The sequence below is a fragment of the Bos taurus genome, chromosome 15 (assembly GCF_002263795.3).
Source record: "Bos taurus isolate L1 Dominette 01449 registration number 42190680 breed Hereford chromosome 15, ARS-UCD2.0, whole genome shotgun sequence".
Lineage (NCBI taxonomy): Eukaryota > Metazoa > Chordata > Mammalia > Artiodactyla > Bovidae > Bos > Bos taurus.
In genome coordinates, this window is record NC_037342.1 from 78,065,064 (window position 1) to 78,081,799 (window position 16,736).

Consider the following 16,736-nt stretch of genomic DNA (forward strand, 5'->3'; position numbering starts at 1 on the left):
TCCTCTCATTCCAGGAAAGGAATAAAATGAATATGGATGCATGTTTTAAACTCCAGAACACTAGGATCCCTCAGAGTTTGAAACAGAGTCAGTAAATATATAAGGAAACGTCAATTTCCATCATTGGCAGAAAAATAAGCCAGTCTGTTCTAAATGAAGTATGTGTTTCAAACTTTAAATAGATATAGAAAAGTGAAAGAAAGCAGCCTCTTTATGGAAGGTTACAGAAGGTTGAAGTAGAAATAGCAGCTAAATTTAGGGGGCCATATGTGCCGTAAATTGGATGAAAAACTTTACATAGATTGTCTAATTTAATTCCTATGATACTGCTTTGGACACATTTGTGTCTATTTTCAAGACAAGCACCAGAGGCTTATAAAGCTTTGCCACTTGCCTCTAGTTGTGCCATGAAGAAGTGTGGGAACTGAGACTCAACTCAGGTTGATCTGTCTCCAGAACTGAGACCTTCCCTCTGCTGTATCGTAGCAGCTGTGCTGCTGATGCCGTAAATGGTGATGAGAAGGAAGAGAAGCCAGACTTGTATGCACGCAGACTACCTACATATGGCGATGAGTGAAGTTATTTGCTTTTAGGGTTTTGCCTCTCATTTCTATAACTCAACTGATTATCATACAGACTCCAATGATGTCAGCATAGGTTGCCATTTAAAGATCGGTAAGACGGATCAAAAATAACTGATTCTGAGTTTTGTTTCAGGCAGTTCAAAGCTAGATAATTTTAATGAATCAATTAACCACATCTGTAGATATGGTTTCTTCATTTCTAAAACAGGAATAATAATCATTCATGCCATATGCATTTCATATAGTTGTTTTATTATCAAATTAGGCAATTCATATGAAAGTCTAAGTAAATCAATGAAGTCTGTGACGGTGAAGGAATGGATAAGATGGATTAAGATGTATATGGCAATAAGTAACAGGTTTTGGTTTGTTCCACTTTCCAAAATAAAGCCATTTTATTTCCTACTTTCCAACTTATTAGCTACATTTAAGATCTTGCTGTGTGAAGAACTTTGTCAAGGCATTCTTTACCTCTTCATTTCTCAGAGTGTAAATGAGTGGATTCAACATGGGAGTCAGGATACCATAAAATACTGCCATGTTTTTGTCTATAGATAAATTAGATGACGGCCGCACATAAGTAAACATACAGGGCACGAAGAACAAGGCAACAACCGTGAAGTGGGCCCCGCAGCTGGAGAGGGCCCTGCGCCTCCCCTCTGCGCTGTGGGACCTCAAGGAGCACAGGATGACCAGGTAGGAGGCAGCCAGCAGGAGGAAGTTCAACAGGCAGATCACGCCACTGTTGGCCACCACCAGCAGGCCGATGACATAGGTGTCAGTGCAGGCAAGTTCCAGCAAGGGGTACAAGTCACAGACAAAGTGATTGATCACATTAGGCCCGCAGAAGGGCAACTGCAGGACCAGCAGGAGCTGAACCAGGGAATGCAGGAAGCCCCCCAGCCAAGCCAGCCCCACCAGCAGGGCACAGAGATGCCTGGTCATGATGGCCGTGTAGTGCAGGGGCTTGCAGATGGCCACGTAGCGGTCATAGGCCATCACTGTGAGCAGGATGATCTCAGCACCTCCAAAAAAATGAGCTCCAAAGAGCTGAGCCATGCAACCCTCATAGGAGATGGCTCTCCCCTCATACAAGGAGTCAGCTATGAGTCTAGGGGCCATAGAAGAAGAATAACAGGTATCAATAAAGGACAGGTTGGCCAGGAAAAAATACATAGGGGAATCCAGCGTGGGATTACAGGTGATGGTGATCACAATGAGAATATTGCCACAAACTGTGATCCCATATATGGTCAAAAAGGCCACAAAGAGAGCTCTTTGCACTTCTGGGTTCTGTGAAAGTCCCAGCATGAAAAATTCTGTGATGTTGTGTGGTATTTCCATAGAGTCCAAGGACACTGAGGATGCAAGCACAGCATTGCCTATAAAGTCAAGAGAGACACAAAATGTTACAAGATTTCGTTTATCCAAACCCACTTCTCTTCATTCCCTCTTAACCCTTTCTGTTCCAAAACTTGTGTACCGATTCATCCTGTTAAGCACAAAATGTAAGCATGTCTGTTAACTTTAGCATCACTGGGCAATAGATATCTAAGTTATTATATGAAAATAATTATTCAATTATCTAGAATTTATTTTGTTAAATGGAACATTCGGTGGACATCGATTTTCTAATTTGACCAGAAAACATCTCTGACAGTTTTCAGCAGGGTTCCACATGAATACAATGGCTCTCAAGAAACCCATGCATACTTAGGATCTTCTGAAATCTCTGCATGCATAGTTCATACCCTTTGAATTAACTCTTTTTCCTTGCAATGAGGTTTGCTACATTTTCTGTTGTGCTTCCAATAGTAACAGAAATTGATGCAAAGCAAACTGAAGTAGAGTAGGGAGACACTGACTTGGTTGCAGCTGGAGACGCCCAAGTTCTCTGTTTCTCCTTGTTCATTTGCTCCCACTTCTGCCTGAGCTGCGGGCAGTATCACGTATAAGAAGTTAAATTACTCTTCCCCCTTGCTGTACACACTATATGTATGTCTGGGCTTTACTTTCTCTGGACCTGGTGAAATCCTTCTAGTTAAAGGCTTCCAGTCCTTCTACAATCGACAGGGATGAGTCAAAGTTAAAAAATTAAAAGTGACCAGCAGTGAAAGATTCTATTAAATGATTATCTGCCTATTCACTACATAAAGGAAGCTACAGGAGGAGGAAGAAGAGATATTCTGTCTTAACCAATGTCCTTGTAAATTAGAATCTCATCTGACAAAATATTCCTACTCATGCTTTATTCTCCTAATTACATTAAAGAAATGTTTGCGCTATTCTAAGTTTTGATTAAACAAAAACTGTCACTCATCGCACCCACCAACCATCTATTATTTTCCTGGAAATATCAGATCAGATCAGGTCAGATCACTTGCTCAGTCGTGTCCGACTCTTTGTGACCCATGAACCGCAGCACGCCAGGCCTCCCTGTCCATCACCAACTCCTGGAGTTCACTCAGACTCACGTCCATCGAGTCAGTGATGCCATCCAGCCATCTCATCCTCTGTGGTCCCCTTCTCCTCCTGCCCCCAATCCCTCCCAGCATCAGAGTCTTTTCCAATGAGTCAACTCTTCACATGAGGTGGCCAAAGTACTGGAGTTTCAGCTTTAGTTAGCATCATTCCTTCCAAAGAAATCCCAGGGCTGATCTCCTTCAGAATGGACTTGTTGGATCTCCTTGCAGTCCAAGGGACTCTCAAGAGTCTTCTCCAACACCACAGTTCAAAAGCATCAATATTTTGGCTCTCAGCCTTCTTCACAGTCCAACTCTCACATCCATACATGACCACAGGAAAAACCATAGCCTTGACTAGACGGACCTTTGTTGGCAAAGTAATGTCTCTGCTTTTGAATATGCTATCTAGGTTGGTCGTAACTTTCCTTCCAAGGAGTAAGCGTCTTTTAATTTCATGGCTGCAGTCACCATCTGTAGTGATTTTGGAGCCCAGAAAAATAAAATCTGACACTGTTTCCACTGTTTCCCCATCTATTTCCCATGAAGTGATGGGATCGGATGCCATGATCTTCGTTTTCTGAATGTTGAGCTTTAAGCCAACTTTTTCAGTCTCCACTTTCACTTTCATCAAGAGGCTTTTTAGTTCCTCTTCACTTTCTGTCAGAAGGGTGGTGTCATCTGCATATCTGAGGTTATTGATATTTCTTCTGGCAATCTTGATTCCAGCTTGTGCTTCTTCCAGCCCAGCGCTTTTCATGATGTACTCTGCATAGAAGTTAAATAAACAGGGTGACAATATACAGCCTTGATGTACTCCTTTTCCTATTTGGAACCAGTCTGTTGTTCCATGTCCAGTTCTAACTGTTGCTTCCTGACCTGCATACAGATTTCTCAAGAAGCAGATCAGGTGGTCTGGTATTCCCATCTCTTTCAGAATTTTCCTGGAAACATAAATCTTCTTAAAGTAACTAAATCTCCCAACTTGCTGAAGATTTTATGCTCAGTATGATATGAATGAAAGGAGAGTCACTGAGTGTCAGAGGAAGAGACATGCAAATATAAGAAGTGCTGGAGAGAAGATTCTTGTATTGATCAGGAAGCTGCACACTTTCTTTCTAAGCGTGGTTACAAAGGCAAATGCAGTTTATGCAGGAAACAAATCTGATTATGAACTTTTCAGAGGAGAACATTATGGCCAAGAGCACAAATAGCAGTGATAAGTGCCATCTGTATAACACTTAGTCTTTGCAAACACTGTCCTAAGAGCTTTAAATATATAAGCTCATTTAATCCTCATAACATCCCCACAAGATAGATTATTACTTTTCTTCTCATTTCTTCAGAGGAAGAAAGTGAGAAACACATTTAGAAACTTATAGAAGCATAGTCAGCCAATAAGTTGCAGAGTTAAGACTTGGGCCCAGGCAGTTCTGCTATAGAGTCTGTGGGCTTCACCATAGTATCCTGACACATAAACTCACTTAAGTTTGAGTATTCCCAGTACCATTTATTTTCCGTGTAATCATGGGCAATTTCTCAAAGCCTCAGTGTTCTTATCTATAAAATGAAAAATAAGAGTACTGCTACACCCTGAGTCTGCAAACAGCAGTCATGAAAACAGTGCATATCAAGTGTTTGTACAGAGCCTGGATATGACACCCACTCCAGCAATGGTATCGCTGAAGTCACTGTCATCAGTGCCACGGACAGCAAGTTACATTCACTGGATCTGAGGACACGAGTATGTCGTCAGGAGTTTTGTCTTTGTTTTTGTTCTTTTACATCCTAACATCATGAAATAGTGGACCTGGGCGAGTTATTGAAGGGTCACCTAGACCAGCTCCAAGCATATCAACCCAAATATCACTGTTTCATGTGCCTAAACTCCTGCGTGAGATTAAAATTGCTTTTCTCATTTAGGCAGATCTCACACTGGGGACGTGCTATTGATTGCAGGAATGCATCTGAGCTGCAAGTTTCTTAGACTAGTATTAGGAGAGAATTCCAAAGGGCATCACTCATTCACAAGCAGCTGAGAATTTGTTCCATTATCCATTTCCCTCTTATTTCCTGAAAAACCCTACGGCATTACAAATCACCTTTTCCAGTTGTCTCTGTATTAAAGGTGGTGGGTTTAAGACTCAGATGAGGAGCAGATGGTCCAAAGTTGGACTGATGGTCCGTGGTGGAGGTGCAGCTGGAACCCAGGCCACTCGGCACTCCTCTGTGCTTTCCAGTGTCACCACCACCAATCAGTAGAGAACAGTATATAACAGATAATAGTAGATAATCCAGTATCTGCTTTCTCTATCATTGAGAAGCCAAAAAAATGCTGTGGCTCAGCTTAGGGAGAAAAGCCTCAAAACAAAATAGCTGGCTTGTCGTCTCTGCTTTCCACTAACAATGCTCATCAACGTGGTCTCAGAAAATCTTTCTCTTGCCACTGAAAAGGGTGACTTATAAGGTGGGCGTGATAACATGCGATTATCACTGCGAGGTTTCTCTGAAGGCTAATCCTCTCCCCACAGCATCACTTGCTGAAACAGTTCTGGGGCTTGGTTTTTGCCTCATTCATAGGTTAGAACACTGTGGTGCCATCATTAATTAGTCCCTTTGAATGCAGTTTTGGTCTCACAAGGAAGAGACTTTCACCTTACTTCCTAAAAGTGCCTAGTGTCCTTCTAGCATCTAGAGAGAGTCCACAAGTTGTCAGGAGGAAAAGGGAGTTAGGATATTTCAGGAACAGATATTGGAGGGTTAGTGTCTTTAGGAAAATTGATGACTGGACAACAAGGACAAAAATTAATCGCGTTTATTGATCATCTTCGTGTTCTAAGTGCAGGTCCTAAGCGCTTTCACATATAGTATCCTTTGTCGTTTACTCCTTAAGTTGTGTCTGACTCTTTGCGACCCCATGGACTGTAATCCACAGGTCCTCTGTCTATGGAATTCTCCAGGCAGGAATACTGGAGTGGTTTGCCATTTCTTTCTCCAGGGGATTTTCCCAACCCAGGGATTGAACCCAAGTCTCCTGCATTACATGCGATTCTTTATCACTGAGCCATCGGGGAGGCCATATATTACATACAACAATGTTAGGTAAATATCAATATTACTGTACTTGCTGCTGCTGCTAAGTCGCTTCAGTCATGTCCGACTCTGTGCGACCCCATAGACGGCAGCCCACCAGGCTCCCCCATCCCTGGGATTCTCCAGGGAAGAACACTGGAGTGGGTTGCCATTTCCTTCTCCAATGTGTGAAAGTGAAAAGGGAAAGTGAAGTCGCTCAGTCATGTCCGACTCTTAGCAACCCCATGGACTGCAGCCTACCATGCTCCTCCATCCATGGGATTTTCTAGGCAAGAGTACTGGAGTGGGGTGCCATTGCCTTCTCAAATTACTGTACTTACTGGGCTTTAATAAGAATTAAATAGCAAAAGAAAAGCTCCTTGCACAGAGTAAACACACAAATAGAAAAAGCTGTCATAATTATGTTTTTTACACTAGCATTGATTTTTTGATGTTTACCCCATCCTAAGGGTAGGTTCCGGAGAAGGCAATGGCACCCCACTCCAGTACTCTTGCCTGGAAAATCCCATGGATGGAGGAGCCTAGTGGGTTGCAGTCCATGGGGTCGCTAAGAGTCAGACACAACTGAGCAACTTCACTTTCACTTTTCACTTTCATGCATTGGAGAAGGAAATGGCACCCCACTCCAGTGTTCTTGCCTGGAGAATCCCAGGGACGGGGGAGCCTGGTGGGCTGCCGTCTCTGGGGTCGCATAGAGTCAGACACGACTGAAGCGACTTAGCAGCAGCGGCAGCAAGGGTAGGTTCACCATTATGTTCAAATAAAGAAATATTTTAGACAGAGGTTTTCTCGGCTTGAGACTTAAAGTCATAAATTAAGGTCAGAAATCTGTTGCCTCCCAAACACACAGAATGAGTGCTCAGGTCAAGACTTTATTCACAGAAAGGGCTCAGTAAACAGCTATTGTCACCAGCGTTACCAGTATCATCATCACCATCATCAGCCTTCTTTCTACATCATCCTGTGACATTCCATGTTTCTTGCGAACTACCACTAGATGTTTAAAAGATAATTTTGAGTTTTTAAATACACAGTTGCTTATATATATATATATATTTTCAAAATACTCACTCATAGGAGATTATGGCAAAGTATCTATTGTTTAAAGCCTTTATAAATACAGTGAGAGCTAACCTGACAATAAGATCTTAAGAACATTAGAAATGCAATGCTGGCATCACCTTATGTTCAAATTCCTGGTTGGGAACCCTCCTGAAAACAAGTTTCTGAAGTCTTCCCCATAAATCACAAACTCTGTACAGAAATTGATCTCTTCGTCTTTCCAACTGAACGCTTCCTTTTTCTCTTTCTTCTAGAGGATGGAAACAGGATAAAAGGATCCATTATCAGCGAGAGCTTCTGAAATAGATGCTGCTCAAGCTTCCCTCGTAGCTCAGCTGGTAAAGAATCCGCCTGCAACGCAGGAGACCCCGGTTTGATTCCTGGGTTGGAAAGATCCACTGGAGAAGGGATAGGCTCCCCACTCTGGTATTCTTGGGCTTCTCTGGTGGTTTAGCCGATAAAGAAGCCACCTGCAATGTGGGACACATGGGTTCGATTGCTGGGTTGGGAAGATCCTCTGGAGGAGGAAACTGGCTACTCACTCCAGTATTCTGGCCTGGAGAATACCATGAACTGTATAGTCCATGGGATCGCAAAGAGTCAGACATGACTGAGTGACTTTCACTTTCAAACATCTCATAGCTGATCCCACAGGCTCTCCCATTTGTCACTACAGAGATATTTAAATGGAGTTTAATCCCAGAATAGGGAGTTGGTGAGGCACTCGCTCTCAACATTCAGAGAACTTTTTATTGGCTGAGATGACACATTTTGGAGTGAAGTGAGGCTGGGATGGACGTTTGGTCTCCCTGCTGTCCTGGTTAGTGAATAATGGTAGCGATGCTCTTGGGCTCCTCTGTTAGGAACCACTGTCCCCAGCATAGTTTATGCTCTTGTGGAATCTCTGAAAGTTGAAACGAAGTCTAAGCAATTTTTGTTAATTTTTAGCTGACTCAGTTTTCCTCTTGAAATCATTTAATCTGCACAATTTAAGGAAGCATGTAATGTTATTTTCCTATTTGTTGTTGTTTCTTAGCTGTGATGTTGTGCCTGACTCTTTGCGGCCCCACAGACTGTAGCCCACCAAGCTTCTCAGTCCATAGAATTTCTCAGGCAAGAACACTAGAGTGAGTTGCCAAGTCCTCCTTCTCCAGCGGATCTTCCAAACCCAGGGATCGAACCCGTGTCTCCTACTTGGCAGGCAGATTCTTTACTACTGAGCCACCTGGGAAATTCTTTTTTTTTTTTTTTTTTATTAAAGATGAAAAAAATAGATGAAACAATTTGCTAACATTTACTCGAATAATTAATGCTGGAGACAATAAGAGAAATTAAGTCTACTTTGTCCAAAGCTCTTAATCTCTATTTTTGAATCTCTTAGAATTTCATTACATACATGGTATGGATTCTTTACTCTAGCTCAGATTTGTGATTTTGTGCTGTTCCATGACAGTTCCATGACTTGTTCTTAAATCACTGGAAATTTCCTATAACCACTGTTTTGTCTTGAGAATCTTCTTTTCCTTTGTCTGTGTCTAAAACCAGACTTTAATGTATAGATATTTTCTGCCTTAGCTCTATAGACTTTATGAACTATGTTTATTTTATGCCATCCAATTCTAATTCTTTTTGTAAACTCTTGTATACTACAAGGAATGATGAAGTGTAATTTTCAAAAAGTACTTTTGTGTGCAAATGCCATCTGTTTGGGATTGTGATAAGTAAAAATTTCTTTTTATTGCTGTCTTTACTTTATTTATAAACCTCTCAAACTTAGAAAGATCAGAAAAAGTGTATAAATGTACTTTTTGAAAGCTTATTTCCTACTGTTCTGTCCTTTTTTCATTTGTAGTTGTCTTCCCTCTTTTAAAGTAAAACTTCATTCTAGCTATGGTGCTGGGTATAACGAGTGTTCAAGAATATTGCTGTTGATCTGTTTCATACCCACACTCAGGGCAACATTATGACTTTTGTGGACCTTTGGTACTTTCTTCCTCTTGGGCCTTCTCCTCCATGAAAATGTTAAAAATTATCTTTTCTGACTGCATGGTTGTATAGATGACTATAATCTAAGCTGCATTTAGATTATATTAATTTCTTTCTTTCTGTTGTAAAAGAAATTAAAACATTTTATGACCTCCTAAGACTATCGTGGGCTCTCAGCACTGAGTGTACTATGCCTTCTGAATATCAACCCTGGCTTACAATGTATGAGCCCCTAGAGAAAATTGATCCAGACAGGAGAATCATCCCAGTTCAGTCAATTAAGAAGGGGAGAAATCTTGCCTAAATACTCCACACAAGATTTATTCATCACTAGTTTTCATTATTTGTCCCAGAGCTTCTTCATGACATTTTTCACTTCTGCATTTCTCAGGGTGTAGATTAAAGGGTTCAGCATAGGAGTTACTATGGTGCAAAACACAGTCACAGCTTTGTCAATGGGGAAGGAGGTCGTGGGTCTTAGGTAGAGGAACGAACAAGGTACAAAGAACAGGATGAAACTGTGACATGAGAGGCACAGGTGGACAGGGCTTTGCGATGCCCTTCAGAGCTGTGAGTCCTCAGGGAGCGCAGGATGACAACATAGGAAGCAACCAGCATTAGGAAAGTTAGCAGACACAGTGACCCACTGTTGGCAGAAATCAGGGGCCCCAGAGGGTGAGTGTCCGTGCAGGCTAGCTCCAGGAGAGGTATTAAATCACACATAAAATGGTCAATGACATTGGGGCCACAGAATGGTAACTGAACCATGAACAAAATCTGGATCCCTCCATGGAGAAAGCCTAACGCCCCAGCCATTCCAACCAGGAGAGCACACATGGGTCGACTCATGATGGTCAGGTAGTGCAGGGGCTTACAGATGGCCACATAGCGGTCATAGGCCATGACAGTTAACAAGACAATCTCGGCTCCAGCAAAGAAATGTTCAGCAAAGACCTGAGTCATGCAGCCACTGAAGGAAATGGTGTTCTTTCCAGAGACCAAGTCAAAGATCAACTTGGGTGCTATGGAGGAAGAATAGAAAGCATCTATCATGGACAAATAGGACAGAAAATAGTACATGGGAGAACCGAGGGCTGGGCTGGTGAAGACGGTGATGGAGATGAGCAGGTTACCTGCCAATGTGATCAAGTAGATGATCAGAAACACAGCAAATAAGAGTGTCTGCAGTCCTGGATTCTGGGTCAGGCCCAGTAGGAGGAATTCTGTTATGTTGCTCATCCTTTCCCTCAGTTCATCTTGAGTTGTACGCACATAGTTGATCTGGAAAGATTACAATATTTCTGAGTGATGATATTTTAAATTCTATGGAAAAAATTTCATCATCTCTTTAGCCTGGGTCCCTGGGACTGGTGGAGCTACTCCCTTCACTTATCTCTGATATTTCACAGAGAGTTGTAAAGAAGAATGGGAGGAGTTTAAATCTCTCCTGATTCATATAATTTAAATATATTGTGACAATACCTTACAAATACCACAATAAAAGCAAGATATTTTTTATGAATATTGACATGCAGTTAACTTCTAAATTTTCTTTTTAGCTCTGAATGTCTCACAGATAGCCTTTTTTTACTCTGGGGGACAGATTTCATTGACAATTCTTTATAAAGTTATATTAATGCTTGTCTATTGAAATGAATATTCATAGGTATATGGACACAATATTTTAAAAATTAACTTTGTATCAGACATGAAAAGTACCAATCAAACCTTACTCTATACCAGCTGTGTTCTGTGACCTGTTATTCCTTTTTTTTTGAATTAACACACATGCACACACACAGACAGAGCTGCAGATGGAGTTTTTGTCGCTCAAAATGCCAAGAAACTCTCTTTATAACAGCTCTTTGAGCAGCATTCACTCAGCGGCCCTGGATGTTGTGTCTGGCCCAACAAGATAGTTATGCTCACTCTTTCCACATCTTCGAATGTGAACATGTAAGTGGTGCAAAGTTCCCTGAAAAGTCCTCAATATTTCTGAAATGAGCTTTCTGTGTAATTGTTCTTTCACTGCATATAGAATAATGCTCTGGATTAGTTATATTACCCTACTCACATTTTGCTATGAAATGATGTAAGTCAAGAAGTTTTCCTGTTTCCTATTGACCAGACAAAAATATCAGGACCACCTGAAATAATACAATTTCCCCTTTTGGAATAAGTTTTTATCAATTAAGATGAACTTGAAATTTTCATTACTTAAATTACATTACATTTTTACATTAATGTAAAAATATTGAATATATATAAGAATGCATTCTTTTCCTGGGGAGTGAGACTGTATATAGGTTTTCAAGATAGACTACACATTGTTGTAACCAAGATCATAAGCTATTTTATTTGTTATCTTTCTTTCTCTCTTCTTTCCCTAATGCTTGCCAAAAACATAACTACATATTTTTTTCCTCAAAAATTTCTGGGCACAGAACTCAGCATCATGATCTTGGAGGTTTCAATAAAGATGAAGTAAGATAGTTTAGAGTTTTCAGGAAAGCTTATGCCTCAGCTGTTTTTCTCTCTCCATGACTCCAATGATGGCCAATCATTCTTCAAAGATTTAACTCACAAATACTTCAATGTGGTGGCATGGAAATCATGAAAAGAGGAAATAATTTTTAATAATTACAGAGATCTTCAGGATCAACCTACTTACTACTACTACTAAGTTGCTTCAGTCGTGTCCAACTCTGTGCGACCTCATGAACTGCAGCCCACCAGGCTCCTCCGTCCATGGGATTTTCCAGGCAAGAGTACTGGAGTAGGGTGCTGAGACATAAATGTTAATCCCAATCTTGTAAAAGTGACTTTAGTGATTCTCAACAGCATCTTGGCTGGGAACATTCCATACAGTATTTTCTATTGACATTTTCACATCATTGTGTCCAAATTCATTTTTAGAGAGAAAGGCTAAGTTTCAATTTACAGAATCTAACCACAAATATTATTTCAGTGAAATGAAATTGGCTAAGTTAACCATCTTAAATTTTGGGGAAGAGAATTAGCTATCACTAACTTGGATCAGTTGGTTGTGGATTCCTCAGTTTGTAGATTAAATCCAGACATCGCTTTCTTCCCACCAGGCGTTTGCCCCACAGCTGCAAATAGACTGTCAACTAACAAGGAGGACAGTAGAATTCTTATGTCTCTAGACAACTCTCCCATTTTCTGGATTTACTCAGAAAACAAGCTGTTTGAATTAGGAAACTTTGATAGCTTTCAGATTTAATTTTAACTCACTTTCCAGGATTCTTATGAGATTATAAATGCATCTTCAAAACATATATTATTCAAATGTATACATCAAATTATTCAAATTTGATTCTTCAAAGTAAGAAGAAACTTGCATATGAAATTGTAGAATGTATGTGAAAGTGAAAGTATTAGTCACTTAGTTGTGTTCAACTCTTTGTGGCCCCATGGATTGTAGCCCACCAGGCTCCTCTATCCATGGAATTCTCCAGACAAGAATACTAGAGTGGGTTGCCATTTCCTTCTCCAGGGGATCTTCCTAACCCAGGGATTGAACTCCTTTTATTCCTGATTTAATCCATTCTTCTAACTCATACTAACCTTGGGAGCAGGGTCTCCCAAACAGATCTTCACCTTGTTGATGCATGGCTCTGTGGCTGTTATTTACTTCAAGGCCCTTGTTTGTAATTCTTTCTTCATTGACTCTAGAGAAATGTTTAAATAGACTTTCAAAAAAGCTCAGGGTTTGGTAATACATCAATCTCCCAAGTCCTCAGAGGATTAGTAATTGGCTCTGTTGGAATCTTTGCTAAAGCATCAGCCACGGACTTTTTTTTTGCTCCTGTTTGACTCTCACAAACAACATTAGAGACCAGCTTTAGAAATGCAGTTGAGCTTTGGTTAAAAATATACTTCTGGCTATGGGCTTCCCTGGTGGCTCAGGTGGTAAAGAATCTGCCTGCAATGCAGGAGATGTTGTTGATCCTTGGGTTGGGAAGGTCCCCTGGAGAAGGGAATGGCTATCCACTCCAGTATTCTTGTGTGGAGAATTCCATGGACAGAGGAGACTTGTGGGTGACAGTCTATGAGGTTACAAAGAGTCAGACATGACTGACTCACACACACACTTCTGGCTATAGTTTAGAATGAAACTTAGGTAAGATAAGAGCAAAGCTTGATATTAGGATTTTGTTGCTCATTTTGACGTTGGTGACCTTGCCAAAGGATATATGGGGTGGTTTTAGGCATAGGTCAGAGTTCAGAGAATGGATTTCTCTCTGAAAACATGAGTGTTTGGTACTATATGGTTACCCTGAGAGTAGAAATGCCAGTCTGGGCCAGATTACCCTCAGACATTGTGACATGTTTATTAGTGACTGACCGAGGAGACTTAACTAGCAGGTTCCCAGCTCCCAGACCTCGAGTAATTTAAAAGCCATGAACATAATAACTATCTCTGGGATGAGTACCTAGGTGACAGCCTCATGATGTATTATAGAGCTTGTAGCTTTGCCACACACAGAGGGAACCACTGGGATGTATAGCGATTTTACTGCTCTCCATGCTTTCTCAGAGTAAACTTTGAAAAAAGTCACGCTCAGCCAAGCACTCGTGTATAGAGACATCCAGAGGGAAAGAATAGAAACTACAAAAAGGACACTCCACTATAGTCTTCTCTCCCTCAGCTTCGAGTGAAGAGCTGGCTGGAACTGCACAGAGTCATCTTTCTTTCTCACCTACCTTTAACTTTAAACCAAACTGATGCATTCCTGAAATTCAGAGCAGAGAGAGAAGCAATGCTTTCATGTTCTTGACAGTTAATGATGTTGCTTCTGTTAGCGGTCACCCTCACTCTCAGTCTGGCCCACTCTCTGATTTTTTTTTAATTGTCATAAAATATGTATAGAATGAAATTTACCATTTTAAGTATACACTTCAGTTCAGTTCAGTTGCAAAGTGTCCGACTCTTTGCGACCCCATGAATCGCAGCACGCCAGGCCTCCTTGTCCATCACCAACTCCCGGAGTTCACTCAGACTCACGTCCATCGAGTCAGTGATGCCATCCAGCCATCTCATCCTCTGTTGTCCCCTTCTCCTCCTGCCCCCAATCCCTCCCAGCATCAGAGTCTTTTCCAATGAGTCAACTCTTCCCATGAGGTGGCCAAAGTACTGGAGTTTCAGCTTTAGCATCAGTCCTTCCAAAGAACACTCAGGACTTATCTTCTTTAGAATGGACTGGTTGGATCTCCTTGCAGTCCAAGGGGCTCTCAAGAGTCTTCTCCAACACCACAGTTCAAAAGCATCAATTCTTCGGCGCTCAGCCTTCTTCACAGTCCAACTCTCACACCCAAGTACACACTTGAGTGGCATTAAATACCTTCACATTGTTGTACAAACACCTCACCAATCATCTTCATAATGTTTCACCTTCTCAGACTGAAACTCCATATTCATTAAATAATAATTTATCATTCCTCCCCCCCCCCACGTCCTAGTCATCATTATATAACTTTTTTTTTCATGACAATCCAGGTGTCAATATATCATAATCTGTTTGGGAGAATAGCAGTTTGCTTCCTACTCTATGATGGGGAATCTTGAGGACATAAAGTAAAGGATTATGCTTCTGTCCAGAAGTGACTGAGAAAATCACACTCAGTCAAACTTCTTTGTAGAATACCCCTGTATAAAAATGAAAAAAAGCACTGTAAGTAGGAGAACTTTGCTTCTGTTTCCTCTTTTTCAGACTCTGATGTGGAGTTGATTGCAACCTTGTCAGGAATTATCTGGAGTGATGTAATTAACTGGGCATTTTGGGTTCAGGTTGTTCCTCTACCTAAGGAATTGATCAGGAGCAGGAATGGTTATGCTCCCTACCCAAAGAACAATGCCCTATTGAAAAACTGTCTTTGGGGAAAATGTCAGAGTCCTTGGGAATTTAGAGAAACACTTATTCACATATGTAGAACATGGATTCCATCAGCTTGACTGGTTGGGGTTTTGTCCTGGGAGGAGGATGCCAGCAGACACAGGATGACTGACCCATAGTGGGAACTTCCTAGCAACGACACAGAATAACTACAATTCTGATTGATCATTGATTTTGAGAAGATCAGAAGGAAACTGCTTTTGTTATCATTCTTATTTTTTTTTCTTCTGGGACCCAATCCCTTAGATTTATCAAGACCCAGAGACACTCTGAGAGATAGTGAGGGACAAGGAGGCCAGGCATACTTCAGGTCAGTCCATAGGGCCTCAAAGAGGGGGGCATGACTTGGTGACTGAAAAACAACAAGGACAATTTGAGTGTAATCTGGTAGTTGATAGAACGGTGAAATCATGCAAAGAGATTGAGAATTCAATAGGAAGAGCTTGTCTCCTAATTTATAGAAGGAAGGATTATTAGAAAGGGAAATAAGCTAATAATGAGAATTTGGTGGGAGAAGGAAGAGTAGGGATGAGGTTAGGAATAACTGAGAAGGGATTTAAGTGATCACATAGATTGGAGCCAAAGGTACTATTTCCTTGTTTTGACCCCAGATTGCATGTGAATGGCGGTTTGGTTAGAGCATAAAGATTAATGACCAAAGGTTAAAATTTTGATAGTTAACAAACTAAGATTTCTAAGAAGAGAGAAGGCAGTTGCATGCAGAACACATATAGCTACATTAAAACTAAATAGGAACCCTTGCATATCTATTAATAGCTTGCAACAGAGGGCTAAAAGGTGATATGGATACAATTATTGATGAGGAGGCTTGAGATTAAGAGAAAGATTCTGTTTTGGTCCTGGTTTTTCCTGAGAAGTGGGGAGCATAGCATCCTCCTGAGATACATGGACATTTTGTGGGGATAAAGTTTATAGGAAATCAGTGAAAATTTAGAACATATACTAAAAAGAATGTGTTGGAAGAAGGAACTGTTTGGAACAGCCAGAACATTTGCTTAACAAGTTTTGAAGATATGGTTCACGTTAGAGATGAAATTTTTGTTGGCGCTCCTTCCTAGTTAATAATGGGCTTCCCAGGTGGCTCAATGGTAAAGAATCTGACTGCCAATGCAGGAGCTGCAGGAGACTCAGGTTAGATCCCTGGGTTGGGGAAGATCCCCTGGAGGAAGAAATGGCCATCCACTTAAGTATTCTTACCTGGAAAACCCACTGACAGAGGAGCCTGGAGGGCTACAGTCAGCCCTTGGGTTCACAAATAGTCAGACCTGACTGACTGAGCAGCAATAGCTAGTTAATAATTTTCTTCAAGATCGCCTTATATCTCTGGTGGAGGGAAAGACATGATGGTGTATGAATTTCTGGTTTAGAAACTTCAGTTAATGTAATGCATTACACTGAAGAAAATGCTCTATTTAGACTTGGTTCTGTAAAGATGGACATTTATTCATTCTGTGCTTAGAGAATGAAGATAATTGCAAAAGTGATGGAAACCTTTTCTCTCCTTGATATTTATAAATCTTTTAAAAGATGAAATGGTTCAATGTAACTAGTCAGGATAGGACCATTTTGCTGTGCAACAAATGAATCCTGAACTTGCACTCTGTCTATAT

At 40.9% G+C, this 16,736-nt stretch overlaps 1 protein-coding gene and 1 pseudogene across 1 annotated transcript; both read right to left on the reverse strand.

The window, feature by feature from the left end:
* Positions 1 to 1,001: 1,001 nt before the first annotated feature.
* Positions 1,002 to 1,928, reverse strand: OR4C3 (olfactory receptor family 4 subfamily C member 3). Its single transcript, NM_001390194.1, has one exon. The coding sequence runs from the start codon at positions 1,926 to 1,928 to the stop codon at positions 1,002 to 1,004; it is 927 nt and encodes a 308-aa protein (NP_001377123.1).
* Positions 9,528 to 10,423, reverse strand: OR4C189P (olfactory receptor family 4 subfamily C member 189, pseudogene; annotated as a pseudogene).